The sequence below is a fragment of the Cricetulus griseus genome, chromosome 8, assembly GCF_003668045.3.
Source record: "Cricetulus griseus strain 17A/GY chromosome 8, alternate assembly CriGri-PICRH-1.0, whole genome shotgun sequence".
Classification (NCBI taxonomy): Eukaryota; Metazoa; Chordata; class Mammalia; order Rodentia; family Cricetidae; genus Cricetulus; species Cricetulus griseus.
The window spans coordinates 64,051,206-64,079,185 of NC_048601.1; the positions used below are offsets into that span (position 1 = coordinate 64,051,206).

The 27,980-nt window shown below is 43.2% G+C and overlaps 1 protein-coding gene across 1 annotated transcript; it reads right to left on the reverse strand.

Annotated features, from left to right (window-relative positions):
* Nucleotides 1-27,957, reverse strand: Usp39 (ubiquitin specific peptidase 39). Its single transcript, XM_027429491.2, has 13 exons — nt 27,660-27,957; nt 25,500-25,569; nt 22,533-22,627; nt 19,590-19,726; nt 18,934-19,086; nt 17,261-17,486; nt 13,310-13,387; nt 9,927-9,994; nt 8,834-9,022; nt 7,377-7,519; nt 3,084-3,219; nt 966-1,052; nt 1-449 (listed from the first exon to the last, which is right to left on the reverse strand). The coding sequence occupies exons 1-13, from the start codon at nt 27,922-27,924 to the stop codon at nt 402-404; spliced, it is 1,695 nt and encodes a 564-aa protein (XP_027285292.1). The 5' UTR covers nt 27,925-27,957; the 3' UTR covers nt 1-401.
* Nucleotides 27,958-27,980: the final 23 nt, after the last annotated feature.

Consider the following 27,980-nt stretch of genomic DNA (forward strand, 5'->3'; position numbering starts at 1 on the left):
TGGCTTAAAAACAGGAGGATATTTAATCCATTCCAAAAGTCCCATGGGAGAGAAAGGAACTATAGGAAAACCATCTACCTATGATAGACAGAAGGATGCTGTTAGCTTCATGTTTATTCCTAGAATCTCAAGACGATGTTTCCAAGGAATTATCTGCTCTTTGATACTTGCAACAATTCAAGAAGGTATCCATCTGTAGGAGCTCTGCCTGCTGATGCTGAAAGGAAGGAGTATCATTTGTAATGTGCTGATCAGAGAACATCTGGAGACAGCACAGGACACCAGGGCAGACAGGATCTTTGATGGTGATGCAGCCAGACCAATAAAAACTGGGCTGGGGCAGGAATCTTCCAGTCAGTCCAGTATCTGTATTTAACATCTTCAGCCAACTCCCTTGGCATTCAAGCCCCCTGCTGGTTGGTTTCATCATTATCCCGCCTCTTCCAAATCTGTCAGAAATGGAAACAGTGAGCTCTTCAGTCAGTCAGTCAAGTAACTATTCTTTGTCAGGAAGCAGAGAGCACGCCACCCCACTGGTACACGTGCTGCATTCACCGAAAATGATGCATACTCTTCCAGAATATTCCCTTTCATTCATTTACATTTTTCCACTTACCCTCAACTTTTCTTCCATTCCTTTTTTAAAATTCTTTTTCAGATTTATTTATTATTTAATGTGTTTTGCCTGCACATATGTATGTATGTACCATGTGCATGCCTGGTGTGCACAAAGGTCAAAAGACAGCTTTAGATCTGCTGGGACTAGAGTTACAGATCTCTGCTAAACTCACAAGGTCACAAACACACTTTGCTCACTTGCTGACTGACAGGCTTCTATACTTTTCCTTTCTGATAATCTGATTGCCTTCTGGGGCCACATAATCTGGTCCCCTCACACTCTTGAAGCACCCAGGCCTGTGAGCAAGACTACATCAATCCCACTTCCTACCTTGGCCCACACCCACCTGAATGTATGCCTCGGACAATGTGATCATCTGGGGCAGGATGTCAGTCACCTGAAGGTCTTGTAATTCATACCACTTGCCGGTGCCCTGCACAAAGACAAGGGTTCGGTTAACCTGCTCTCCAAAACCAGAGGTATAAAGACTTCACAGCGAGAGTCACAAGTATCAGATGGCTACTAAATATCAACAAGAGCCATAACCTTGGCTAGACCGAGTGAATAGTTCTGGCAACCTCAATTCCTGTCAAGGAGTCTTTGAAATAAAATAAGTCCCAAACAATCTGCTTTCTTCTTTGCCCTTTCTCCTCTTTCTCTCTCCCCCCCTCGCTCCTTGTGTGTAGGGATGTCCCCCACAAAGCCCAGTCTAACATCACACTTTCTCTTTAATCAAGGAAGGCCTTGAACTTCTGATTCTCCTGCTTCTACCTCAAGAGTGCTGGCATTACAGGTGTATGGCACCACACCCAATTCATTCAGTGTCTGGAATCAAACCTAAGGTTTTGTACAAGCTGGACACCCTATCACTTGAGCTAAATCCCCAAGACCCTCTTCTATACTTTTAAAGGGGAATTTATGTGGCCTCTCAAGAGGAAAAAGAGAAGTCCTTCCAGTCTCAAATGTTTTTTTTTTTTTCCTGTCAGAAATGCTAAATTAGACAAACCCTGTAGAAAGTACATGAAGCTGGCTGCTAAAAACCTCGAAGTGGGCCAGGTGGTAGTGGCACACACCTTTAGTCCCAGCACTCAGGAAACAGAGGCAAGAGGATCTCTTTGAGTTCAAGGCCAGCCTGATCTACAAAGCAAGTTCCAGGACAGGTTCCAAAGCTACACAGAGAAACCCTGACTCAAAAGAAAAACAAAAAAACCTCTAAGTGGACATTCTCCTCCTTCATACCCTCACCCCAGAAAAAGCAGCAAAGTAAGTCATCTTGGAGGACTCCGCCCATCATCTACACTGTTTTCCCTGGCCAGCAAACCAGTGATACCAACTCAGCCAAACTACCTCACCAAATGCTGGCATGAAATGTCTAATGCATGAAAAGAACTGCGGTGATAGGACACACATGTTGCATATATTGCAGATACTTTAAAGTCCAAAAATAGGGACTACAGAGAAAGTATGGACCTACACAAGCAAGTTCATTTCTGGTTCTAAGACCGGCTAAGCACATGGGCTTTGAGGCCAAGTATTTTGCCACAAAATCCCAACGTTACTGACTTCTGGTACGTTCTTAAACTCTAAGCCTAGGTTTCCTCATGTGTGAGGGATGTGCTTCAAGGACAGTAAACATTAGTCCCAGGGACACTAAGCTACATTACAACAACCTACACTGAAATTCTGTGTTTACAAACATATCCTGTGTGTGCTTTCATTTTCAGCTTTAGACACACTTTTAAAATGTTTTAGCTTAGCTAGGCATGGTGGTAATGCCTCTGATCCTAGAACTTGGGAGGCTAAGGGCAGGAGAACTGCCACAAGTACTCAGCTAGCCTGGGTTACACATACGTTCCAGGCCAGCCTGGGCTACAATGTGAGACCCCATCTCAAAAATAATCATGACAGACAAGGCAAAGAAAGTCTCTAACTTCTCAAACATTAATTTCAATGATTATCAAAGGGTCTTGTTAAATAACAAAGAGCTGACGAAACGTGTCCCAAGGGGTTGGTATTCTGACATTCTAAGGAGCCTGCAAGGGGCACCACAGTAGCTGAGCTGCTGGGGCTCTGACCCTGAATAGAGGTTCTCAATCCTGGCTCAATCAGAACCTCCCAGGGAACTTTAGAACACCTAACACTTCATTCTGCATCCACACACTCTAAGGCATCTCTTAGTTAACCCTGATGCTGATCACGGCTTGGGATAAGTAAGCATGCTACAGGGATGGGCTCAGCACTGTAGGGTCTGTGGCTGCATCCCTGGCCTCTACCCCAGTTGAAAACCAATGTCCACTGTCACAGGGCTAGGACAGAGCCAGCCATCGGTACTTCAGAAACCTCCCAGTGAAGCCAGCCATTACATACAGGGTTCTGAAGGCAGGCCCAGAAAGGGCAAACTCAGAAACCACAGGCACAACACCTGTTCTGCAGCTCTGTGCTATGCCAGCCAGGGGCCACTCACATGGTGAAGCACGTGGATCCTGTAGGAGCCCTCGGAGGGCTTGCCATCATGCACAATGTTGGCAATGAGATCATAAGTGGTGTTCTTGTGGACTGCTTGGACTTCTTCAGATAAGTATTCTCTCAGATCCACATTTCTGGAGATAAAGAGAAACAACAACAGAACATCAGACCATGGCTGTGAAGTTAGGGAAAGTCCCATACAAATGAACCACAGGGATGTTGACTGCTACTTTAGGGTCCTAGTACTGGAAAGGTTTGCAGTGCCACAAAAGTTCCAGTTGGAATTCACGTTTTCCAACAGTGACAACCTGTCACAAAAACACCCCTTAGAAGCATGTCTAGGAGCCAAAGGTGCATGTAGGGTCTCTGCCCATCATCCAGATTTGAATGGGAATTGTGAATTTAGGCTGTTTACACAAGAAATGTAGCTCCACTGTCTCCCCGGAGTGTGATGAGCTGGGGCAGTAGGAGCTTGCCCACAGACCTACCTATGAGTGTAATATGCAGCTCCAGGGTTCAGACAGCACCCTAAGAAAGAAGACTGACCACGTAACACAATCTGTGATCACTGTAACCACCTCAATCTGAAAACCAGGCAAACCATCAGCTTTCTTATTTTCAAGGCTCTTACTTTTCATTTTCTTTCAGTGAAGTAAGAGACAAAATCACTGCAAGTAACACAGCCCACATAGGTAACAAAGGCATGAAAAGGGAGTTTACTCAAGGTTTTTAGACTAGAAAACCAGTAGTGAAGAAAAAAAGTGGGCCCAGAGAGCTAGCTGCCATGTTTCTTTGTATGTGTGGTGTATGTCCTCGTGTACACATGCAGTACATGTGGCAGACGGCTGTGAACACTTGCAGAGGTGACAGGTCAATACCTGGTGCCTTCCTCAATTACTTTCTTCCTCATTTTTGAGGCGAGTCTTCACTGAATCTGGGGTTCAAAGACATTCTGGGCTACACTGTGATTTAGATGAACTTGGACCATACACTGACACCCTGTCTTTTTTTAAAAAAGCATTGGGGGCTGGAAAGAGACAGCTCAGCAGTTAAGAACACTGGCTGCTAGAGCACCAGGCTCAATACCCGGCACCCACAAGGTGGCTCACAACCATCTGTAACTTCAATTCTAGGGGATCCAACATCAACAACATCCTCTCATTTTGAAAGGTACCAGACACACATGTGATGCTTATGCACACATGCTGACAAAACACCTATACACATAAAATACATAAATTTTTTTTTTCTTTTTTTTTTTTTTTTTTTGGTTTGAAACAGGGTTTCTCTGTATTGTTTTGGAGTCTGTCCTGGAACTCGCTCTGTAGATGAGGCTGGCCTCGAACTCACAGAGATCCGCCTGCCTCCTGAGTGCTGGGATTAAAGGCGTGCGCCACCAGTGCCTGGCCAAAATAAATAAATCTTAAAAACAAAACAAAACAAAAAAGTTATGCCAGACATTGTGGCATACATCTTTAATTCCTCAGAAGACAGAGGCTGGAGGATCTCTGAGTTCAAAGCCAGCCTGGTCTACTTACTGAAATCCAGAACAGCTATATAGAGACGCTGTCTCAAACAAAACAAAACAAAAAGCTTTTTTTAAAAAAAATTAAAACATGGTTAGGGAAATTGATCAATTAGTAATGTGCTTACCATGCAAGCCTGGTGGCCTGAGTGTGACCCCTGAGACCATACAGTGGAAAGAGAAAACTGAATCCTGTAAGTCATCCCCAGACCTCCACATATGTGCTGAGGCTCATCCACACCCATGTATGAGTGCACACATATATACAAAATAAATAAAATACAATGTTTTTTAATGAAATAGACTTTGAGTCCTGATCTAATAGACCTCCTGTTTTCTAACTTCTCCAGAGCAAACTTTCCAAAAAGACAAGCTACTGAGGTCAGAACTGCCAAATGCAACTAGTAAGAGGATAAACACCTCCAGGTCCAAAAGCAAAGGCAGTGGGGTAAGAAGTTTCTGCAGCTACTGAGGAAGCACCATCCACACAGTGACCTCTTTCCTATCAGGAACACACTGGTGACTCACAAGAGACTAGCTCTGATATAAAACCTTGATTGGGGGGATTTCAAAGGCAGTGCTTCTGGAGTCCCATTCAAGAGAGCAGACAGGTGGCTTCTGTGTTCCCCACCTGGCACACAAACTAGACAGTGGTGAAAAGCAGGGAGAAAAGTCTGGGGAGGAAGGAGGAGCTGGAGAGATGGCCCAGAGGTTAAGAGCACTGGCTGCTCTTGCAGAAGACCCAGGTTCAGTTCTCTACACCTACACTGTTTGCAACCATCTCTAACTCCAGATCCAAGGATCTGATGCCCTCTTCTGACCTCCATGAGCTCTAAGTGAACACCGTAAACAGACACACATGCAGGTAAGACATTCATAAACATAAAAAAAAAAAAAATAAGAAATATTCTTTTAAAAAAGAAAGAAAAAAAGGAAATTCTCTTGTATTCCTCATTTAGAAATTCTCCTGTGTGGCATCTGCCAAATACTCATAATCCTAGATTCTGAGGACTGAGATGGGGGCCAAGTTCAGCAAAGGCCAGGCCTGAGTTTCATAGCAAGATCCTGTCTCCCAAATTTAGAAAAAAAAAAAAAAAAATTAGATAAAATTTAGATAAAGCTCAGTGATACAGTGTTTGCCAGAACCTAGGATGCCTGGTTCTGTCTCTAGTAATTAAGAGGAGAGGGAGAGGATTCCCCAGGACATCTCTCTCTTCACCATCTACTATAGCACAGATTCTCACGGAGGATGGACTCCATTAGAATAAGCCGGGTGGTGGTGGTGCACACCTTTAGTCCCAGCACTTGGGAGGCAGAGGCAGGTGGATTTCTGGGAGTTCAAGGCCAGCCTGGTCTACAGAGCGAGCTCCAGGACAGGCTCCAAAAGCTTCACAGAGAAACCCTATCTTGAAAAAACAAACAAGCAAAAACCCCTGCCCTACACTGGAACGAGCCTTAGGACTCATCCACTCTAAGTCCCACAGACCAGAGTGCACTTTACCCACTAAGCCATCTCCCCAGCTAATGCTCTCTTTAGACTCACACAGGATTCAGAACTGGAAATATTTTCAAAGGAGAGCAATGGCAATCCTGGTAGTCTGGAGGACTAGAAAGAGAAAGGAGATGAGAGGAAAAGGAGACCAAGAGGTAAGCATCTGGCCACCACAGTCCCAAACTCCTTCATTGTTTTAAATTAGAAAGACTGAAAGTATCAAATTCAAAGACTACCAAATACAGACAAAAACGTAAAACTTCACTTTCAATAGGAATACTGCACATACTCTAGACAGTTGAGCATCCAAAGCCGTCCCTCTGCCAGTCTTATTAGACAGTAGGCTTCCTCCAGCCTCAACACCAGCATGCTGACACACTTATCAGCCTACCATAAGGTTTCTCCACATTCTCAGGGAGGCCTTCAGAGCATGTAAAACACGTCTCTTGGTGCTGGGAGATGGCTCAGCAGCTAAAAGCTCTGACTGTTCTTCCAGAGGACTAGTTTGATTGCTGGAACCCAGGGCTCCCACGTGTTTTTAATTCCAGTTCCAGGGAATTTGATGCCCTCTTTTGGCTTCTGTGGGTACCAGGAGTGCACATGATACAGACACTGTACCCATATCCATTTAGAACATGGCTTTTCAGAGTTGTAAACCAATGGTCTGAATTACAGATCTTTCTAAAGACACTGAGATTTTTCTGACTTAGAAGGTAGCCAACTAAAAGCATCTGGTATCCTTTCAGTTCCTCCAAAATAACCATGAAAACTCAACTGCACAGTAAGTTAAAAGGTCCCACATTAAAATGTGTAATTTATGATAGTATGCTGTCATGCTTCTAATTACAGAACTTGGGAGGTAGAGACAGAAAAATCAAAAGTTCAAGGTCATCTTGGCTTACAAAATGACTTCAAAGCTAGTCTGGGTTACATGAGTCTGTATCTCAAATAAGTAAACAAACAAATAAATGACTACATCTTCGTGAGTAGCCACCTTTGGGTGGTGACATATGTACATCCTTCCAGCAAACCCTTTAATTTCTATAATGTAAGAAACTGTTTCTTGCAATGTCCAACCATAGGGAACAACATGGAATGATATCCAAACTCACAGCCAGATGTGGCACAGCTGCAGACTTGGGAGGTTGAGACAGGAGTTTTAGGAATTCAGGATCATTTGTCAAGTTCAAGGAAAGCCTGGGCTTCATAAGACCCTGCCTCAAAAAGAAAGAGGTGGGCCCCCCCCCACCACAGTGAAGCAGGGTGATACACACGTGATAGGGAAGTTGACAATTGTCGGATTCTTCTCCACGAAAAAGTTGTTCTTAGTAAATCTCTTGATGCAAAAGATTAGATATGGAGGCAGCTTGGTGAGCTGGAAGCGCTTCAGGAAGTTCTCCTTGTAAGTCTTGTATTCCTGGAAAGAGTTTGGTGACATCAGTGCCAGCATTCAACAGGGGCCTGAGCTTTGTTCTGGTTTTTAAACATAGCTCTGCATCACACCTAGAGATCAGAAGACACCTAGTCCCAGAAATCACCAAAGAGGCTAAGATCAGCAATGTGGCAAACACTGAGTAAGATATAATGGGTTGCTTCAGTATATGATCACATTGCTAGAACCAAGGCTACATAAAGAAACCCTGTTTCTGGGCTGGAGAGATGGCTCTGTGGTTAAGAGCACTGACTGTTCTTCCAGAGGTCCTGAGTTCAATTCCCCGCAACCACATGGTGGCTCACAACCACCTTGAATGAGATCTGGTGCCCTCTGCTGGCATGCAGGCAGAAGACTGTATAGGTAATAAATAAAATTAAAAAAAAAAAAAAGAAGTATGTAATTTAAAAAAAAAGAAACCCTGTCTCCAAAAAAAAAAAAAAAAAAAAAGAGTCCAGCATCATCATGATACTGCCCCAACAAATTGCTACTGAGACTGAATTAAGGGTAAGTGCCCATATTATTTAAAAGACAAAACAAAAACAAACAAACAAAAAGAGCAAACTAGACAAATTAAAAGTAATTGTTGGAGCTGGAAGTGGTGGCCCATACTTGTAAGCCAGCCCTTGGATGGAGGAAGGACAATCAAGAGCTCAAGGCTGGGGCTGGAGAAATGGCTCAGAGGTTAAGAGCACCGACTGCTCTTCCAGAGGTCCTGAGTTCAATTCCCAGCAACCACATGGTGGCTCACAACCATCCGTTATGAGATCTGGTACCCTCTTCTGGTGTGCAGATATACATGGAAGCAGAATGTTGTACACATAATAAATAAATAAAATCTTAAAAAAAAAAAAAAGAACTCAAGGCTGGTTCTGACCACACAGCAAGTTCTAAGCTAACTTGGCTAAATGAGACCTTATCTCAAAAAAAACAAAACAAAATATTTTTTTTTAAGATGAGATTTCTGTATATCTTGAGTTTCCAAACATCTAAATTTCCTACCTTTCTATACATTACTCAGAGGCAGGCAGGAGCCATGTAAGAAGGGGCTCTAAAGTTAAGAGTTAAAACACCAGAGAGGCTGGGAGAATTGAAAAAAGATTAGATTAAGTATATGATATTTATGTGGTGATTCTGAAATGTAAAAAGACAAAGAAACTGAGGAGTAACTAGTCTGTAGAGCACTTGCCTTCCACTTCCGAGGCCCTGTTGTCAACACTGAAAAGAAGGTAGGATGCTGGTGATGAGAAAGTTAAAATACAAACCAAGAGAAAAGGGCAAGGATGGTAATTTGGCTACCTTCTCGGTGATGCCGTTGAACTTGGCCAGGATGTTGAAGAGCGGCACCTGGGGGATAATGAGCTGCTCCTTCTCATCCTTGTAGAGTGGGGCAGTGGGAAGGTCCAGTGTCAGGTACATGAACGTGGACTCCACCATTGTCTCTTGGTACTCATCATTATGGAGCAGCTGCTCTTTCTCTTCCGCTGGCTAGAAATAAATGAGAAGACAAAAGAGGAGAGGATTGTGAACAGAATGAAGCAAACCCACAGAAGACACAATGCTCGCACACATCTTCCCTAGTCCAGAGCCCAGGCAGCTGTATTCAGAACCACTGCCTGACAGTATTAATTAAAAAAATGGCATGTGTGCACATGCCTGTGGTCATGCAACTACAAAGGAGGAGACCTTCAGGAGGGGAAAGAGGGTAATGGAATACATAGGACATGAAGCAAAAGGAGGAACTATTTGTGGAAAAGAAACCTGCCAGGAAGAGGGCACTGAGAACAGCAGAGGGCAATAAAAGAGGGTGATTGGGGCTGGAAAGATGGCTCAGTAGTTATGGACACTGGCTGCTCTTCAAGAGAACCTGGGCTTAATTCCCAGCATCTACATGGCAGCTCAACTGTCTGTAACTCCTGTTCCAGGAAATCTGATACCTTTACATCAATTCACATAAAGTTAAATAAATTATATCTTAAAAAAAAAAAAGAAAGAAAAAGAAGTGTAATGACACATGTGTTTGGAAACACCACTCTCAAACCCGTTACTTTATAGGCCAACTTTTAAAGAAAAAACGAATTGCTTTCCTCTTTGGAAGGAGTTTATTTATACACCATACTATTTAAAAAGTTCTCCAATTACACAAGAAGCTCAGCTGAGCCTTCGAAAAACACACCAGTACCACTCATCGGTCAACCTGTTTCAACCAACAGACTACCAACTACAAAGGCTGAAGCTCACAGTCCATGACCACTATGGGCACAGAACCAGCCCTCAGTAGGTGCTTTGTGAACTCCTTTGTGGGGTTCATTCTGTCTGTTCTCTAAGTTCCTGCTTCCCCAAGCCCCTCAGGAAACATGTATCAGGCTAAAATTCTGTCCTGGACACTCACCAGATCAGGATGAGGAAGCTTTTTGGTGAATATTCTCATTGACCCCTGGAAAACATCAGTCACAATAGCTGTGCAAACAAAAAAAAAGCAAAGTACAAAGTCTTTGAGGCCAGAAAGCATGTCAGAACATATTCCCAACCTGTAAATTTCTGGTATAAACCACAACACCCTAACAGTGTAAGACTCAAGCTCTGCCTAAGCACAGAAGCTTCGCTTGGTAACATATGTCATCATGGAACCTACATAATTATTTCTCTAAGTAATTACATTTTATCTCCTCTACAGGACACTCTTTCACCATTGGGCTGGGTCATGAAAGGGGAAAATGTACATTTGAAATGAATGACTTACACAGCTTAAAGACAGAATCATTTTAAAAAGAGAGAGACCTGGAGAGATGACTCAGAAGCTTAGAACGCTTGTTGCTCTTACGCAGAGAACTCAGGTTTCGTTCTCAGCACCCACATGGTGGCTCAAAACCATTCCAGAGGCTCAAACGCCATCTTTTGATCTTTGACCTCTGAGGGAACCAGGCACCTGTAGAAAGTTAAGGCCTACCAGGCCAAGAGATAAGCTAACCTGGAGCTCACCTGGTGCTGTCGGAGGTCCCTAGCCAATGAGAGATGACCACATGATGTCAACGGATCAGAATCCAGGTGCTCGGAGGGTATATAAGGTTCTCCCATTGCTAAATAAACAAGTCTGTTGTTTTTCCTCTCAACTGACTCCTAGTGTCTGTACAGTTGACTCCTCGCCTTCTCACCCCCTCCCACAGGAAGCCATTAGGACCCAGCAACAGGCACCCACATGGTGGCTTGCAACCGTTCCAGAGGCTCCAATGCCATCTTTCACCTCTGAGGGAACTAGGCACCCACATGGTACACATAGCAAAAAGCAGGCAAAACATTCATACTCATAAAATAAATAAATCTTTTTTTAAAATTCAGTCAAAACATCGAGTAGAAGTGGGTGTGGCAGTTCTCAGCAATAAACTTAGCACTTGGAAGGTGGAAGCAGGAGGATCAAGAGTTCAAATCCCACTTTAGCCACATGAGACCCTGCCTTAAAACAAACAATGGAAAAAAACAGGCACAGAGGGAAATGGCTTGACTGGTAAAGAGTTTTCCATCAGGTATAAAGACCTGAGTTTGAACCCTAGCACTCACATATATTAAAGATGGGTAAAGGTGGTCTTCACCTCTAATACCAGCACTGGGCCTCCACAGGTGTACACACACACACCTTCAAAAGCAGCTTTTTTTCTCATGTCCACATACTGCCTTCAAAATGCAGTAACCTACACTGGACACAAGAGAGAAATGACTAAGATGGTAAACAACAATAAAAGCTAAACAAAAACACAAAGCACACGGGTTCCAGTGGGACACAAGTTAGAGACCTGAGAGAATGTGCTTGGCTGAGTTTACCTCGTAGACAGGGCAGAGCTATCTACAGGAAAATACTAAACTTCATCACCAGCAAAGCCATCACAACACAGAAGACAAGAGAGCTAAGTGTGGTGGGACACACCTATTCTCAGGCAGTAGAAGCAGGAAGATTGGGGGTTTGAGGCTAGCCTAGACTACAAGCAAGACTTTATCTCAAAACAAGCAACACACATACAATCACACAATTAATCAAATAAAAAGAAGAAACCAGCAGGGCATGGTGTTGGCACGTCTTTAATACCAGCACTTGGGAGGCAGAAGCAGACAGATCTCTGTGAGTTCGAGGCCAGCCTGGTCTACAAAGCAAGTTCTAGGACAAACAGAAATGTTATACAGAAAAACCTTGTCTCAAAAAAACAAAAAAAAAAAGAAGAAAACTAAACTCCATTATGTCTCCAGAATGACTCACCTGACTCTGCAGTCTATAAACTACAAGCTATAACTGGAATTCAAAATAAACATCTAATGACCACTAAACCAATAGAAGGACAATAATAGGTCAGAGGGACTTGTAGTCTAGTTTTGTGCAGTCAAGGTCTGCTCTAACATTCAACTCAGTCCTTCCCTTCCATAGCTCTAGTATTGGCAGGAATCTACGAGTCTAGAACACAATGCCCCCACTCTCCATTTCAAACCAGGTCAGAATTTCTAGAGCATAATTAAACACATTCCTGAATTGTAAAAAAAAAAAAAAAAAAAAAAAAAAAAAAAAAAAAAAACATTGCTTTGACCAATATGTGGTAGTGCTTTTCTTTAATTCTAGCACTTGGGAGACAGAGGCAGGTGATCTCTGTGAGTTTGAGGCTAGTCTGATCTACAGGACAGCCAGGATTACATAGAAATCCTGTCTCAAAAACAAAAACAAGCTTTGATTTAGTCTGGAGAGATGCCCAGCAGTTAAGAACACATACTGCTCTTACCCAGGATTCAATTCCTAGAACCTGCATCAGACGGCTTACAATCTGTAACTCTAATTCCTGGGCTTCTGACACCCTCTGACCTCCAAGTGCTCATGTACACATGCGGTGCACATAAACTCATGCAGGCACAATAATAAGCACTTTAATCTGAGAAAAATGACACATGCCTGTAATCCCAACATTCAGAGGCGAGGGAGCTTTAACTGATACTCAAGACCTTATCTATTAAGGAACAGAGTGCTATTTCAATACACATATAGAGTACAATAATGGCCAGCTGAGGCTAATTGGCATATCCATTTCTACACATTTATCATTCCCTTGTACTCAAAACAATCACAATCCTCTCTAGCAACTACACTGAGGTATATATAGTTGGTGGCTATCAATCACTTTTACCTACTGTGTCAAAGAACACTGAAAGCTCCTCCTCCAGCTAACTCCTCTGTCTGAGTGAGCCAGGACTCTACTCTTGGCTGCTGGAAGATAACTTCTGGAGTGACAACACACAGCCATGTCTTCTGTCTGTCCTACTTAACCCAGTATCTTCCAGGCATGGCAGCTTAAAATGCCACTGGGGTCAGGCATGGCAGCATATATTTGTGATCTCAGTATATAGGAGGCTGAGTCACAAGGATCACAAATTCCAATCCAGTCTGGGCTAGGCAGCAGACTATTTTTTTAAAGATTAAAAAAAGAAAAAGATAAAACAACAAAACTAGGAAGGAAATAAACTGAGAATAATCATATTCTAACAAAAAACAGAGCAAGGTCTATTCGGGCCTAGTACAGCCTAATGGCACATGCCTATAATCCCAACATGTGGGGTGGAAACAGAGGATCAGGAGTTAGAAGTCATCCCAGTATGGAGACTGAGACAGGAAGAACCTGAGCTCTGGACTAACTTGGGCTCTAGCAAGACTTGATCTCAAAATGGAGGAAACAGTGTAACTGCAATTTTTTTTTCTAGAAAGAAAGAAAATAGGGCTCCCTTTTGACAAGCAGCATGACTTACTCTTCTTCTTCTTCTTGGTGCCGCCCAGAGCTGAGTGCAGAGCATTCAGAAACCAAGACAGGAAGTCAACTCCATCCCCTAGGAACAAAGGAAGAGAGGAACATGCTGAATCTCAGAGCCACGCACTAGCTGGCTCTCCTCATCCTCTCCAGGTACGCAACCCATCCCCTCTACCTGACCACAAACACCACACTCCTCAAGGTCAAACTTACTCTTTAGTCTCTCTCAAGGTACTTTGAGCCACAGCTGGACCCCGTGATTTTTTTTTTTCTGAGACAGGGTTTCTCTGTGGCTTTCCAGGCTGTCCTTTTATAGACCAGGCTGGTCTTGAACTCATGGAGATCTGCCTGCCTCTGCCTCCTGAGTGCTGGGATTAAAGGCGTGCGCCACCACCACCCAGCTGGACCCTGTCATTTTTGTTCCAGAAAGTATCTCATCACCAAAGGATAACAATGAATGACAACCCTGTAATATCCACGTCTTCAGAGTATCTCTGACTTCCTTCCTTCCTTCCTTCCTTCCTTCCTTCCTTCCTTCCTTCCTTCCTTCCTTCCTTCCTTCCTTCCTACCAAAGACTCTTGACCTTCAGGAAGGCAACTTCTAGTGCTATTATGAAGAAAGCATCTACACACATTGGAGAGCAAAGGATTCTGGAACAAGCAACATTAGGCCCATGGTAAGAGTGCCTAAGAAAAAAACTAGGTGGCGACATCTCAAGTCATGTCTGGGATAATGGCTAGTCTCTTACCACATGTCTGTCTCCATTTACTTCCCATCTGCTCATCTAATAAAATCTGTACGGCTGTGTAGTCTTCTTTAACTTCATCTCCCTGATTCCAAAAGCCTGACAGCTCTACAAAATTACTTTCCTCCACTCCCACACACAACGCTCTATTTAACTACAAATGACCAAACCAAGAACTTCTCCATACACCCCACACATCTAGGCAGCTGGTAATGCCCAGGTCGCAGACACTGGGGAATTGTACTTAACTGACAATACAAACTATGACTATGACACAAGAAATTAGGTTAAGTGTAAGTTTATTCTTTTTTTCTTCTTCTTTTTTTTGGTTTTTTGAGACAGGGTTTCTCTGTGGCTTTGGAGGCTGTCCTAGAACTTGCTCTGTAGACCAGGCTGGCCTCGAACCCACAAGAGATCCACCTGCTTCTGCCTCCCGAGTGCTGGGATAAACCCGACTGTGTAAGTTTATTCTTACAGTTAAGATTTTTCTGCAACTCTAACCAATCTTGCTTTAACTTCGCAAAACTGTTAAAAGCTAAAGGGAAGGCTATCAAATATACCCATCCATGGCACACAAAATAATTTTCTCTACAAAAATACTGGATCTTGTTGTAGCCTTAATAGAAAACCATAAGAAAGCTCACTGCTTGGGCAGGGGACCTGAGTTCAGTTCCCAGCACCTGCAGTGGATGGCTCACAACTACCTGTAACTCCAGCCTCCAGCTTTAGAAGATCTAGAATCCAGGGACATTCATACACACATACACACACACACACACACACACACACACACACACACACACACACACACACACACACACACACTCTCTCTCTCTCTCTCTCTCTCTCTCTCTCTCTCTCTCTCCATGGGCACTTGAACACAAATACACACAAGCATACAAACACACATACACACACACACTAGATAATAAATAATAAATAATAAATCTTAAATATCCAAACAAGCCAGGCGTTGGTGGCGCATGCCTTTAATCCCAGCACTCGGGAGGCAGAGGCAGGTGGATCTCTGTGAGTTCGAGGCCAGCCTGGTCTCCAGAGCGAGTGCCAGGATAGGCTCCAAAGTTACACAGAGAAACCCTGTCTTGAAAAACCAAAAAAAAAAAAAAAAAAAAAAATCCAAACAAAATTGAGATCTCACAGTTGGTCCAGAAACAAAATGACTTTATGAATGAATCTAGATGTTGGAAATCTGAAGGTTCATCTAGCACAGGAGGTAGATGTCCCTGTTCAGAAGTGTAAGATGTTACTGGCCTTCTCACAAACTATGAAACACCATGTTCAAATGTCTTTGTAACTTCTGCTCATTTGGGAATAAATCATGGGATTCTGGTCAACATTCAGTCTATTCCCAAGTGTATCTTACTCTGTTACCCTAAGCCCAAGAGTCCCAGCTCCTTATCTACTCATCTTATCATCCCCTAGTGCTCCTTTCCTAAGTACCTGAGAATCTGAAAGCTACAACTAAGCAAGCATGATGGCACATGCCTTTATTTCCAGCACATAGGCTGGAGAGGCAGGTGGATCTCTGCAAGACAGCTAGGGCTACACAGTGGGAACCTGCCTTTAAAAGAAATTAAAAAAAAAAAAAAAAAATGTGTTGGGGGGTGGAGATGGCAGGAGAGATGACTTAGCATTTTAGAGCACTTAACTGCTCTTTCAGAGGGACCCAGGTTTGATTCCCAGCACCCCCATGGCAGTTAACAACTGTCTATAACTCCAGTTTGAGGGGATCTAAAACCCTCTACAGGCATGCATATGGTGTGCATACATATACATACAGACAAAACACTTACACACATAAAATTAAAAAAAAAAAAATTTAAAGCAAGCCAGTGAACTATGTTAGTCATTTCTCAATCAGAATAATGGAGTTTTTATTTTGTTTTTGGATATTTGAGAAAAGACCTCATGTAGCTAAGGATGATCTTGAACTATTTCTACCTCCTAGGTGCTGGGATTATACACAGGCACCATCATGCCTAGCTCAGAATAGTGTGTGTGTGTGTCTGTGTCCATGTGTAGCCCTAACTGTCCTGGAACTCCCTCTGTAGACCAGGCTAGCCTCAAACTTAGAGATCTACCTGTCTCTGCCTCCCAGTGCTGGAATTAAAGGCGTGTACCACTCCTGCCCCACCCAGAATAACGCTTCTTAATCATAGATCTGTTGTCACACTTTTCTAAGTGCTAACTGATTTTCAACCTTAAAATATAACCCAAACTCCTTACAAAGACACAGGAACTGGAAAATCTTTCCTAGCTACTACCCTGGCTCTCCACTGACCTTGGAATCCAAGATGGAGTACTTACTCTGTGCCAGATACTTTTGTGTATCCCAAACTATACCCCCATGCCTGCCTCCCACCAACCAGCCTCCTCTTCTTCTACCTAGCACTCAGGACTCTTCTCGTGTGTTCACCTGAGTCTTTGTTCCATGCTCCCATGAGTAGGAGATCCTGCCTTCTCTTATGATAGCACTTAATACTCTCTGACTACCTTCCTATGCAGTTACTTCCCCCGTTAGCCTGGGAGCTCCTGGAAGAAAATGATCATATTTCTCAATCCATAGCTCTAAAACTCAGCAAGAAAAGTGTAAGATGACCCAACACTGGGAAGGCAGAGACGGATGGGCAGAACAAGAATACTCTGTGAGTTTGGGGCCAGTCTGGTCCATAGTGAGCTCCAGGCTAGTCAGGGCTACAGAGTGAGACTTTGCCTCAAAAGCAAAGGCAAAACGAGAATATGGGATGAACAAATGGATGTGATATGTCACTGCATAAGATCCAGCTACTAAGAGTAACTGGGGACTTCACTCACCGGCAGTTAGAATTGGGATCTGAGAGCTGAAGATGAGCAGAACAAAGTTCCCTAAGTCCCCACTAGGGAACATAACAAAGTGAGCAGCACAGGGGGCAGCTACTAAACAACACCAGGCACTTGCCCAGGTTCTCCCACAAGCAATACCATTCTTCTGACAAATAAAACAGGTTGTGTATTCATTCAGATGCAACCTCTTTGGTCCCTCTACACAGGGCCACTGATCAGAAAAGAATGAAGACCCTAACCCACTATCCATGGACAGTCCCTTCACTTCCCATCAGGGTCCACTGCAAAGTGGAAACTCATGTGATCATCAGCCTTGATATGCTGTCCTCAAGTCAGAGAGACGTGGGTCACTTGTTTCCCACCTTGTTTGGTGATCTGGAAAGTCTTCTTGCTGCAAAGCACAACAGCCTGAAGCATCTCATGAGGAGAAACATGTGCCTTGAAGTTTCGGGGGTTCCAGAGTTTTCTCATCAGCTCGCCAAAACGCTGGACCAACAGGAACATGATATCCCCTGGAGGGCGCTTGATGTTCTTATAATTGTCTTCCTCCAGAAAGTAGTTCCGAAGAGGAGGGACATTTGACAGAGCCTGAAAATCAAGCATTCCAGTTAGCACAAAACCCCTTGCAGGACCCCTTAAGATCAGGCTGTTCAGCTAAGATTCAGATAAAGCCTGTGACAGGCCTAGGATAGCCTTAAAACATCCAAAAGAAACTGACTCTCAGAAAATAATGCCAGAGCTCAGTGTAATGCCTTTCACTGAGTCACACAAAATAAAGGTTGACAAATACTTAGTGAATGTGCACACTATGAAGGACTTAAAAAGCCAAGCACAGAGTCTCAGGTCTATAATTCCAGTACTTGGGAGGCTGAGACAGGATAACTACCACAAGCTTGAAGCCAGCCTGGACTATGTAGTGAGGAGCCTGGGCTACAGAGCAAGATCCTAGCTAAAAAAACAAAAATAGAACAACAACAACAAAAAAAACCCCACAACAAAACACATGCAGAACAACCAACCAACCAAACAAACAAACAAACAAATAAATAAACAACAGCAACAAAAAGCAACAAAACCAAAAAAGTAATTTTTAAGAATACTCAGGGCTGGGCTGGAGAGATGGCTCAGCGGTTAAGAGTACTGACTGTTCTTCCAGAGGTCCTGAGTTCAATTCCCGGCAACCACATGGTGGCTCATAACCACCTTGAATGAGACCTGGTGCCCTCTGCTGGCATGCAGGCAGAAGACTGTATACATAATAAATAAATAAAATCTTTAAAATAAAAATAAAAAAAAAAAGAATACTCAGGACTAGAGAGATGGCTCAGCAGTTTATAGAGTGCATCCTGATATGCAGAGGACCCCCAGGACCCACGTGGCAGATCAGAACTGCCTTCGACTCCAGCTCCAAGGAATCCAACACCTTCCTCTGGACTCCATAAGTACCTGCACTCACACATGCACATGCATCTACATAGAAACAAAGAAAGAGCCAGGTGGAGGTGGTGCACACCTTTAATCCCAGCACTCAGGAGGAAGAGGCAGACGGATCTCTGTGACTTCCAGGCCAGCCTGATCTACACAGAAAGCTCAAGGACAGGTTCCAAAGCTACACAGAGAAACCCTGTCTCGGAAAAAACAAAAACAAAAACCAAACAAACAAACAAAAAACAAAACAAAAGAGAAAGGAAGAAAGGAGGGAGGGAGAGAGGGAGGAAAAGAAATAGAAATGCAACCATAGTGTTTCATTTTGGCACTGCTTAGCAACAGAGTCCACCTCTTATTACCTGGAAAAGTTCAGGAGCCATAAGCCTGGCAGCTGAAAAATCCCTCACCATGTAGTAGCCACCCCTTGACTAGAGAGGAATGTTCTGCTGGCTGCACAAGAAATGCTCAAGTAGAGTCCTCAGACAGACCTGGGGTCTAGCAATAACTTCGGGGGGAGGTGGTAAAAACAAAAAAGCAGTAACTTCTTGGCAATCTTCACACTGCTTCCAGTTACTCCCTCCTCCCCAGTGTTCTTTCTTGAGCCTACCTGCAGCACTGCATTTGCATAGTCGTTGGCTTTTATGTTGTTCAGCCCCACGATCCCTGGCAGGTAAGTGGTACCATCATATGCCCGGGATAATTTGGCTTGCTTGTCCAAGTTTGCAATTTGCTGCTTTGTGAAAGTAGGCTTCAACACGTACTGCCAAGCAAAAGAAAACTCTTAAGTTGTTGTAAACAGGGTATGTACAGAATAGCAATTCCTGCTAAAATTAAAATTTTCTGGTCATGAATACCCCACTACACACCCTAAAGCTCCTACAGACCAAGGTAATGGAATCCACAGTCCTCCACAGAGCTCATCTGCAAGGGGTTCTGTGTCTAATCCTGAATCACTCAAATTCAGATCTGTCTTCAGCCCTACAGCCTGATCAACTTCATAATCAGTGGCTGCCGGAAGCCAGGACCCTAATGACTGTGAAGACAGCCTAAGTCTCCAGTGGACTATATCACATGTATCTAGTACAACAATGGAGCACCTCTTTCCCTGGCAGCACCAGGGTTCTGAGACTCCCCAGGGCTGTGAAGACAGGGAGGGAATCTTACTGGTCACAGAATTATCATCATGAACTTATTGTGAAACTTGCCCTGGCCCTTGGGATAGCTCACAAAACATGCCCCATACCAGCAACCTGGAATACATACTGTGATATCCTCCAGTGAGGAATCGATGATCTCATAGTTGTCAGGAAGGCAGTAAAACTTGAGAGTATGGAGGTTGAGGAAGACGTGGTGGCTGAACTGGACGCTGTGGATGTAGGCATGAGACTTCAAGCCCCGGCCTGTGGGAAGGAGGAAGCGCTGTCAGAGAAAGACCTAGAAAGGCACAGATCAAGTCTGCTACTGTTTCAATTTTGTGTAAAACATGTTAAAAACAAAAACAAAGAAAGTCCTATGTCATTCATGAAATTAATCCCCACATAAACTTCTCACAAAGAGAACCAGAAGGAACATTAAAACATAAGTTAGGGAAATTAGTTTCAACATAAAGCACAAATATAACCCAACTTCATATGTATCAGAAACTAGAGTATTGAAAAATATATTATTCAATACGCAGGAACATAAATACGCACAAACTCACAGATAAACCTACCCTGGGGGCCTGCCTATCAGCTCTGTCTTCAAGTTCCACCTGTCCCAGTTCCGGACAGCCCTGCACCTAAGTCCTCTGTCCATGCTGCAGCTCTTTATGTTTTCTGCTGTTTAGTAGTACTAATGTGAACCCAGAGTTTTGTGCACACTTGGCAAACACTCTAGCACTAGGCTACTGTTGTGGAATATTATTTTAAGATGTATTACATTCATTTATGCTGTGGAATATTTGTTTAATGATGCAAATATATGGTGCATTCTTTTATGTTACATTTGTTTAACTCTGTAAAGCTGTGTTACTCTGCTGCCTAAAACACCTGATGGTCTAATAAAAAGCTGAACAGCCAAGAGGTAGGCAGGAGAGAGTAAAAGGCAGGGCTGCCAGGCAGGAGGAGATATCCAGGCTTGAGAGAAGTGAAGAGTGAGGAAGAGCGAGAAAAGGAGGAGAGGTGGGTGCCAGGGCCAGCCGCCCAGCCAACTACAGAGCGTAAGAAGGGAAGAAAGACACAGAATAAAGAAAGGTAAAAAGCCCAGAGGCAAAAGATAATTAAGGAGAAATGGGATAATTTAAGTTAGAAAAGCTAGCTAGAAACAAGCCAAACTAAAGCCAGGCTTAAGAGTAAGTCTCCATGTATTTATCTGGGAGCTGGGTGGTAGGCCCCTGAAGTGTTAAAAAAAAAAAAATACCAAATACAGGCTACCCTCCCAAGTTCTTTCATTTTGAGACACTGTCTTGCTAAGCTGCCTAAGCTGTCTTAAATTTCCACCTTCCCACCTCAGGCTCCCGAGAAGCCAGGATAACAGTCTGCACCACCCTTCCACCACTCCTCTACTTAGTATCACTCTCCTGGAACACATCCAAATCGGTTTACAAAGGAGTAGTCAGAGAAGACATAGGCTGGGTAGTGGTGGCATACACCTTTAATCCCAGCAGAGGCAGGCAGATACCGAGTTTGAGGCCAGCCTGGTATACAGAGAGTGAGTTCCAGGACAGCCAGGACTGTTTACACAGAGAAAGAGAAATACTGTCTCGAAAAACCAAAGAAAAAAAGAAAATGAAAACAAAGTATAACAACACATATGTATGAAGATGCATATGAAATTCATCAGTTCACATACTAATCTAAAATATTAAAAAAAAAAAAAAAAAAAGGTCGAGAGGAGTGATAATGTCGAATGCCTTTAATCCCAGCACTCAGGAGGAAAAGCCAGGTGGATCTTTGAGTTTGAGGACAGCCTGGTCTACAGAACTAGTTCTAGGACTGCTGGGGCTACACAAAGAAACCCTGTCTTGAAACACCATAACTAAAAAAAAAAAAAAGAAAAGAAAAAAGGCTGGGCATGGTGACACACACCTGTGATCCCAGCATTACATAACACCATAACACCATAACACCATAACACCATAACACCATAACACCATAACACACACACACACACACACACACCCCTTAGGAAGCTGGCAAGATAGTCCAGTAGGTAAAGGCATTTGCCACCAAACCTAATGACCTGAGTTCAATCCTTGGAACCCAGATGATGGAAAGAGAACTAACTCCCACAAGCTGTCTGCTGACTTTTTCACAAGCACACAAATGCAACCACAAATATCCAAATACATACTTAACAACAGTATCCTTAAAATGTAATAAATTTTTAGGAATTGACATTGGGGACAGACATAGTGACAGCACCTATATAATTCCAGCCCTTAGATGACAAGAGACAGGGAACTGTCTCAAGCCAGTCAGGCCAATTTAGTTAGTTGTAGGTCATTCAGGGCTACATACTGAGATAAAACTGACCTTCACATATTTGCCTACCTTCTGTTCTCAGTTTTATTCACTGCTATACAGTCTAGCAGAAATCATTATGGTCTTGTGGGATTTTCTGATCATTTTATGTTTGTTAACCTTGACTTCACATAAGCTCCCTATAAAAGCAAAAACTGTGGCTTTTCTTTTTACACTTCCCCAGCATATATACTATGTATGTACACATTACTCCTTTGGTCTAAATAAGTTAAAATAATACATTTTCAGATAAGAACTTGATAAGTATTCTCAGGAGACGGTGATGGGGAACACCTGCAAATCCCACAGGGGTTTTGGATAGGGGAGGAGGCTCAAGTTCAAGACAAGCCTGGCCTACATACTCAGACCCCATCTCAAAACAACAAAGATATAAATACATAAAACATTACACTCAGAAACCCAGCTCAGTGGTAGAGTACTTGCTAGCATGTTTGAGACCCTAGGTTCAATGCCCAATGCCAAAGGGGGGACAGGGGCTTAGAAACTCATTGCTTGGAGATCTAGTCTTTTTTCATAGAACTAGTTCTTTCTCCCTTTCAGATGTGCTCAACTCTGACAAAGGAGAAAACTTCCAATTTCCTGGGAACAAAGATAGGAATTATTAAACATGGTTCCCAAGAATAACTTAACTTTCAAAAAAAAAAAAAAAAAAAAGACAGCTTCATTTGTGCCATTTATTTACCTTGAAAGTACTTGCCACACACCAGACAGGCATATGCATTAATATGTGAGAGGGAAATAGAACAGAGTTTCTCAAAGTCGAAGTCCAGCACACTCCTGAAAAACAGAACGCAGGAAAAATGAACAGGGACAAGGAGGTGTTGGCTCTAGAAGCCACACATACCCTAAGAGAACAATTCAGCAACAACATAAAACCACATACCCAGCACACCCCACAGCAGGCTCAAAGTGTCTGCATCAAACACAAATGCCCACGACACACTCTTTCATTACATTCAACAACTGTGGATCAATATTTGGAAAAAATAAACATCGGCCCTAAACATAAACGGACTTTTTCCCCCTTTGGCTATTATTCCCTAAATGACAACTATTTTATGTAGCACTGACCCTGTATTTGGGATTTGTAATCTCAGATAAGTTAAAGCAACAGGATACTCAGAATATATGTAAATTTCAGCCCACTGTTCATAAAAACTTGAACAGCCCGATTCTGGCATGTATCAGGAATCTTGGTTCCACTCCTCCCATGGGTATAAGGGACAATCTTTTCAGAGTGGCTCACTCCTTTAATTCTGGCACTTCAGAGACTAAATCAGGAGGACTGCAAATCTGAGGACAGCTCCAGCTACATAAAGACTGCCAGATCAGCCTGTACTATACAGTAAGATGTCAAAAAAAAAAAAAAAAGAACCTTCCTTTATATTCACATTCTTTGCAGGGAAAGCATCAAATAAGACTAAAATAAGAGCCCAACAGCCCTGAGAGAATAAGAAGACATAAAGTGTAAATACATCCTTTTAAAAACAAAAATTTCTTCTGCCAGTCATGATGGCATATACCTATTATTCCAGCATTCATGAGGCAGAAGCAGGTGCATATGTACAGTTTGAGGCCAGTCTAGTCTGCACATTGCACTCCAGGCCAATTGGGGCTACTATTGAGACCCATTTTATTTTTGTTTAAAGAAATGGCCAGGCAGTGGTGGTACATGTCTTTAATCCCAGCACTCTGGAGGCAGAAGCAGGCGGATCTCTGTGAGTATGAGTCCAGGACAGCCAGAGCCGTAACCCAGAGAATCACTGTATCAAAAAATCAAACCAAACAAACAAACAAACAAACAAATAAATAAATAACGGTAAGTGGTTAGGGCTTTTGCTCAGTGGCAGAGCACTTGCCCAGCAAGCATAAGACCCTAACAGACATGCACCAAAAAAGACCTGGTCATTAAAGCACAAAGCAACAGTATGTGACTGCTGAGCAGAAAGGGACAAAAAACTATTATATCCACTGAATCCACAACTGTGAAAAAGATTTAACAGTAAATGTTAACAGATGCACTGTTAACCATGTAGACACAAATGGTTATTGATAACTAAGTTTTAAATTTAAAATGGACAGAAGTATAGCTCAATGGTAAAGCATGCCCAGCGTGAATGTCCTAGATTTGATTGCTGGTACCACAAAGAAACTAAGAAATCAGTGCTGCAACTGTTAAAGGCATATTTCAAATCCTCAAGAGCCCCGTGTAGCCTGTGCTTCCCACAATGGACAGCCCTTATGAAGAGTAATTACTGGTGGAATTGGTGGGACACACCTGTAACCCCAGCACTTAGGAGCTGAGGTAAGAGGATCGAGAATTCAAGGTCAGCCTGGACTATATATCAGGACCTTGTCTCAAAAAACAAAAACAAAACAAACATCTTAATGCAATTCTCAGTTTAGGAGAGTTCTATTGGACAGCCATCCTAGAAGATAGGTTGTGGACAACTGGAAATCAAAGAAAATACAAGATAAGAGGACTATCTCCACTATACAAAAAAAAAAAAAAGGGGGGGGGGGCTGGAGAGATGACTCAGTAGTTAAGAGCAACTGCTGCTGTTGCAGACAAATGAAGTTCACTTCCTAGCACCCACAGGAGGCGGCTCAAAACCACCCTTAAGTTCACTTCCAAGGGAACTATCACCCTCTTCTGGCCTCCACAGGCGCCTGCACACACATGATGCACATTAACTTATGAAGGAACACACATACACATAAATAAATCCTGAAAAAAGTCTTGGCAACTCTTCTTTGAAAATCCCACACTCATGCTCTTAGTTGTGTCTTATTTTCTTATGAGTACCTCTTTCCCTTAACCCTGTGCTTAAGCTGATATTAAAATATCCCAAACCCCAACTCTACTTCATTAACAAAGGAAAAAATTATATTTTGTTTAGTGGATTCTGAAAATCTAGAATAGCACCCAGTAAGTGCTATGGATTCAATAAATATCTCAATTTGCTACTGTTACTTCAGGTACACCATGTATCCCTTAGTTACAAAATACAAATTCAGAAATAGCTAAAAGCGCTTTTTTTTTTTTTTTTTTTTTTTTTTGGTTTTTCGAGATAGGGTTTCTCTGTGGCTTTGGAGGCTGTCCTGGAACTAGCTCTTGTAGACCAGGCTGGTCTCCAACTCAGAGATCCACCTGCCTCTGCCTCCCGAGTGTGGGACTAAAGGTGTGCACCACCACCGCCAGGCCTCTAAAAGCTCTTAATGTGTATGTGTGCTCACTCACCAGGAATTGGTGGCGTATGCCTTTGATCCCAGCACTCCACAGACAGAGACAGATGGATCTCTGAGTTCCAGGGCAGCCTGGTCACAAACTGAGGTCTAGGACAGCCAGAGATACACAATAAACAAACACCCTCACTTGGCCACTTTAAAGGGACAACATGAAAGAACGTGGCAAGAAGCACCATTTTCAAGACAGAAAGGCTAAAAAGGAGAAAAGTTTGAATGAATTGTTCACTGCTGAGTTTGGAGAATTTTCTACAACATTTTTACCATATTCTGTATCTCAAATCTACTGATTTGTTTGTATGGTAATGGGAATTAAACCTTGGATCTCTGACATGTCAGGCTAAGTACTCCACTGCTGAGATATGTTCCCAAGACTTTTCCTCATCCTCTCTGTATCACTGACCTGTTAATGGTATCCAGGTATGGGCAGTGACGACTCCTCCGGTCCTCAGAATCCACTCGGCCATTCTTTGCTGAGAAGAAATCCATCACAGACTTTAAAATGGAAAACTTGTGCTGGGATGTAACTCAGTGATAGAGCACTTAATTAGTAAGGGCAGGATTTGCTCTTACACAGCATCATAAATGGAGGACAGCAGACTACTCAAATCACAAGTACATTTTGTTTTGTTTGTTGCTATTTCCCATGGATATTTCCCATGGAAATGGGAAAATCTGATCAACTAAGATTAAGATGAGCTTTTAATTTTCTTGTAGTGACAACATTCCAAAAAAACTGCAAACTGAGATTAGATCTATTACACACATAACCAACAAGAGATTAATTCACATATTACATAATCTAAGCAAGTGAAGACTGCTTAGTAAAGGTATTTGCCACCAAATCTAATTACTAGAGTGCATGGGAGCAAGAGAGAAGAACTGACTCCCACAAATTGCCCTGTAACCTCCACATGTACACCATAGTACATGCACACGTATATATAAATAAATGTACTACACCTTTTTTTTTTCACCATGTGTGGTGGTGCACACACTACTAATCCTAGCCCTTGAGAGGGAAAGACAGGAGAAATCTGTGAGTTCAAGATCTACAGAGAAAGTTCCAGGCCAGCCAACACTACTTATTAAAACCCTGTAAATAGCCAGGCGGTATAGCTTCTATCGTCTTTAATCCCAGCACTCAGGAGGCAAAGGCAGGCAAGATCTTTGTGAGTTCCAGGCCAGCATGGTCTACAGAGAAGTTGCAGGACAGGCTCCAAAGCTACACAGAGAAACCCTTTGTCGAAAAACAAAGCAAATAGACCCTATAAATAAATAAATAAATAAATAAATAAATAAATAGGGGCTGAAGATATGGTTCAGGGGTTAAGAGCACTGACTGTTCTTCCAGAGGTTCTGAGTTCAATTCCCAGCAACCACATTGGTGGCTCACAGCCATCTGTAATGTGATCTGGTGTCCTCTTCTGGCATGTACTGTATACATGATAAATAAATAAATAAATAAATCTTTAAATAAATATCTAATGAGGTGCTGGGTAGTGGTGGCTCATGCCTTTAATGCCAGCACTCAGGAGGCAAAGGCAGGTGATCTCTGTGAGTCCAGAGGCCAGCCTGGTCTACAAGCTAGTTCCAGGACAGCCAAGGCTACACAAAGAAACCCTGTCTCAAAACAAACAAAAACAAAACATAACCCAATATATCACAAGTATTAAGATAAGTTGAACATCTTAAATCTACCATTTGTCTAAGAATTGTGATGGTTCTGAGAGTTAATCCTACTAGCAAGCTGATTTGTTAGCTTGCCACAGCTTCATGATCACTGATGGAAGGCATGTGATATCACTGACTAAAACCAAGAGTCTATTAAAGCAATAACAATAGCCAATGACATGACATCTTCACCAGTTCCTGGATTCAAGTCACACAAGAGAATAGAAAGAGCCAGTGCTCAAACTGGGTTGCCTTATTAAAAAACCCTGCCCTTAAAGAAGGGTATCCTATCTGCTTGTGAGTTTACGTCCCTTTAGCTCTATTATGGAATAATAATACAATCTGTCTCCCAAGGGTAGTCACTATATCAACATCCTTGACAAAACAATACAGAACCCCTACAACAACCTCCTGCAAAACCCAGGAGAAGCAGAATTGTCTCCAAACTACTGAACTAATAGTCAGTACTTTAATCGGGTGCAGAGAGATCCCGGCTGAACGAGCTTATTCCAGATATTACAACAGGACCCTGCATCTTAGGAATTTTGCAAAAACTGTAGAGGGGAATACCTGTAACGCTATCAGCAGAGCACCTAACTCACGTGGGCTATTCGACAAAGGGGAGCCGTGATGTATCGTGACAACGGTTAATATTAGAACTGTCTTCACCTGAAGACAGTCCAGTCTGGATTCAACCTTGGACAGGGAAGCGTAAGAAGCAAGGGAAAGTAAAAAGCAGGCGAAAACTGGCAGGAGGTGAAGGCGAGAGGAAGGTTATCTCTGGCTACAACAGCAAGTTCCTGAGACCCTGTCTCAAAAAAAGAAAGAAAAGGGAGAAAAGAAGAAAGCAGGCGAGGGTGGAGGGCGCACCCGGCCCGGCCCCGCGCACCTCGCACCTCCCGCTCGGGCTCCGAGTCCTCGTCGGCCTCGCGCTCCCGCTTCACCCTCACGGCCGGGGGCGCAGGCGCCGGGACCTCTCGCGCAGTCGGCTCGGCTTCCCGCTTCACGCGGACCGGACTGCCCCGAGAGCTCGCCGCCTCCGGCTCCCGCTCGCGGTCTCGCTCCTTCTTGATGCGACCCGAGCTACCCCGCGACTCGGACTCGCGCTTCCCGCGGGTGGAACCATGAGACTGCCGCTTAGACCGGCTAGACATCGCCGCCACCGGCTAGGAGCTTCCGCGCTGGCGCCGCGCACGCTGGAGGCACGCGG

Coding starts and splice junctions, on each gene's coding strand:
- Usp39 (XM_027429491.2), bottom strand. CDS start 27,924: ATGTCTAGCCGGTCTAAGCGGCAGTCTCATGGTTCCACCCGCGGGAAG. Junction 19,727..22,532: donor GTGTGGCAAGTACTTTCAAG/GTAAATAAATGG, acceptor TCCTTCCCACAG/GCCGGGGCTTGAAGTCTCAT. Junction 19,087..19,589: donor CCTCACTGGAGGATATCACA/GTATGTATTCCA, acceptor TTTGCTTGGCAG/TACGTGTTGAAGCCTACTTT.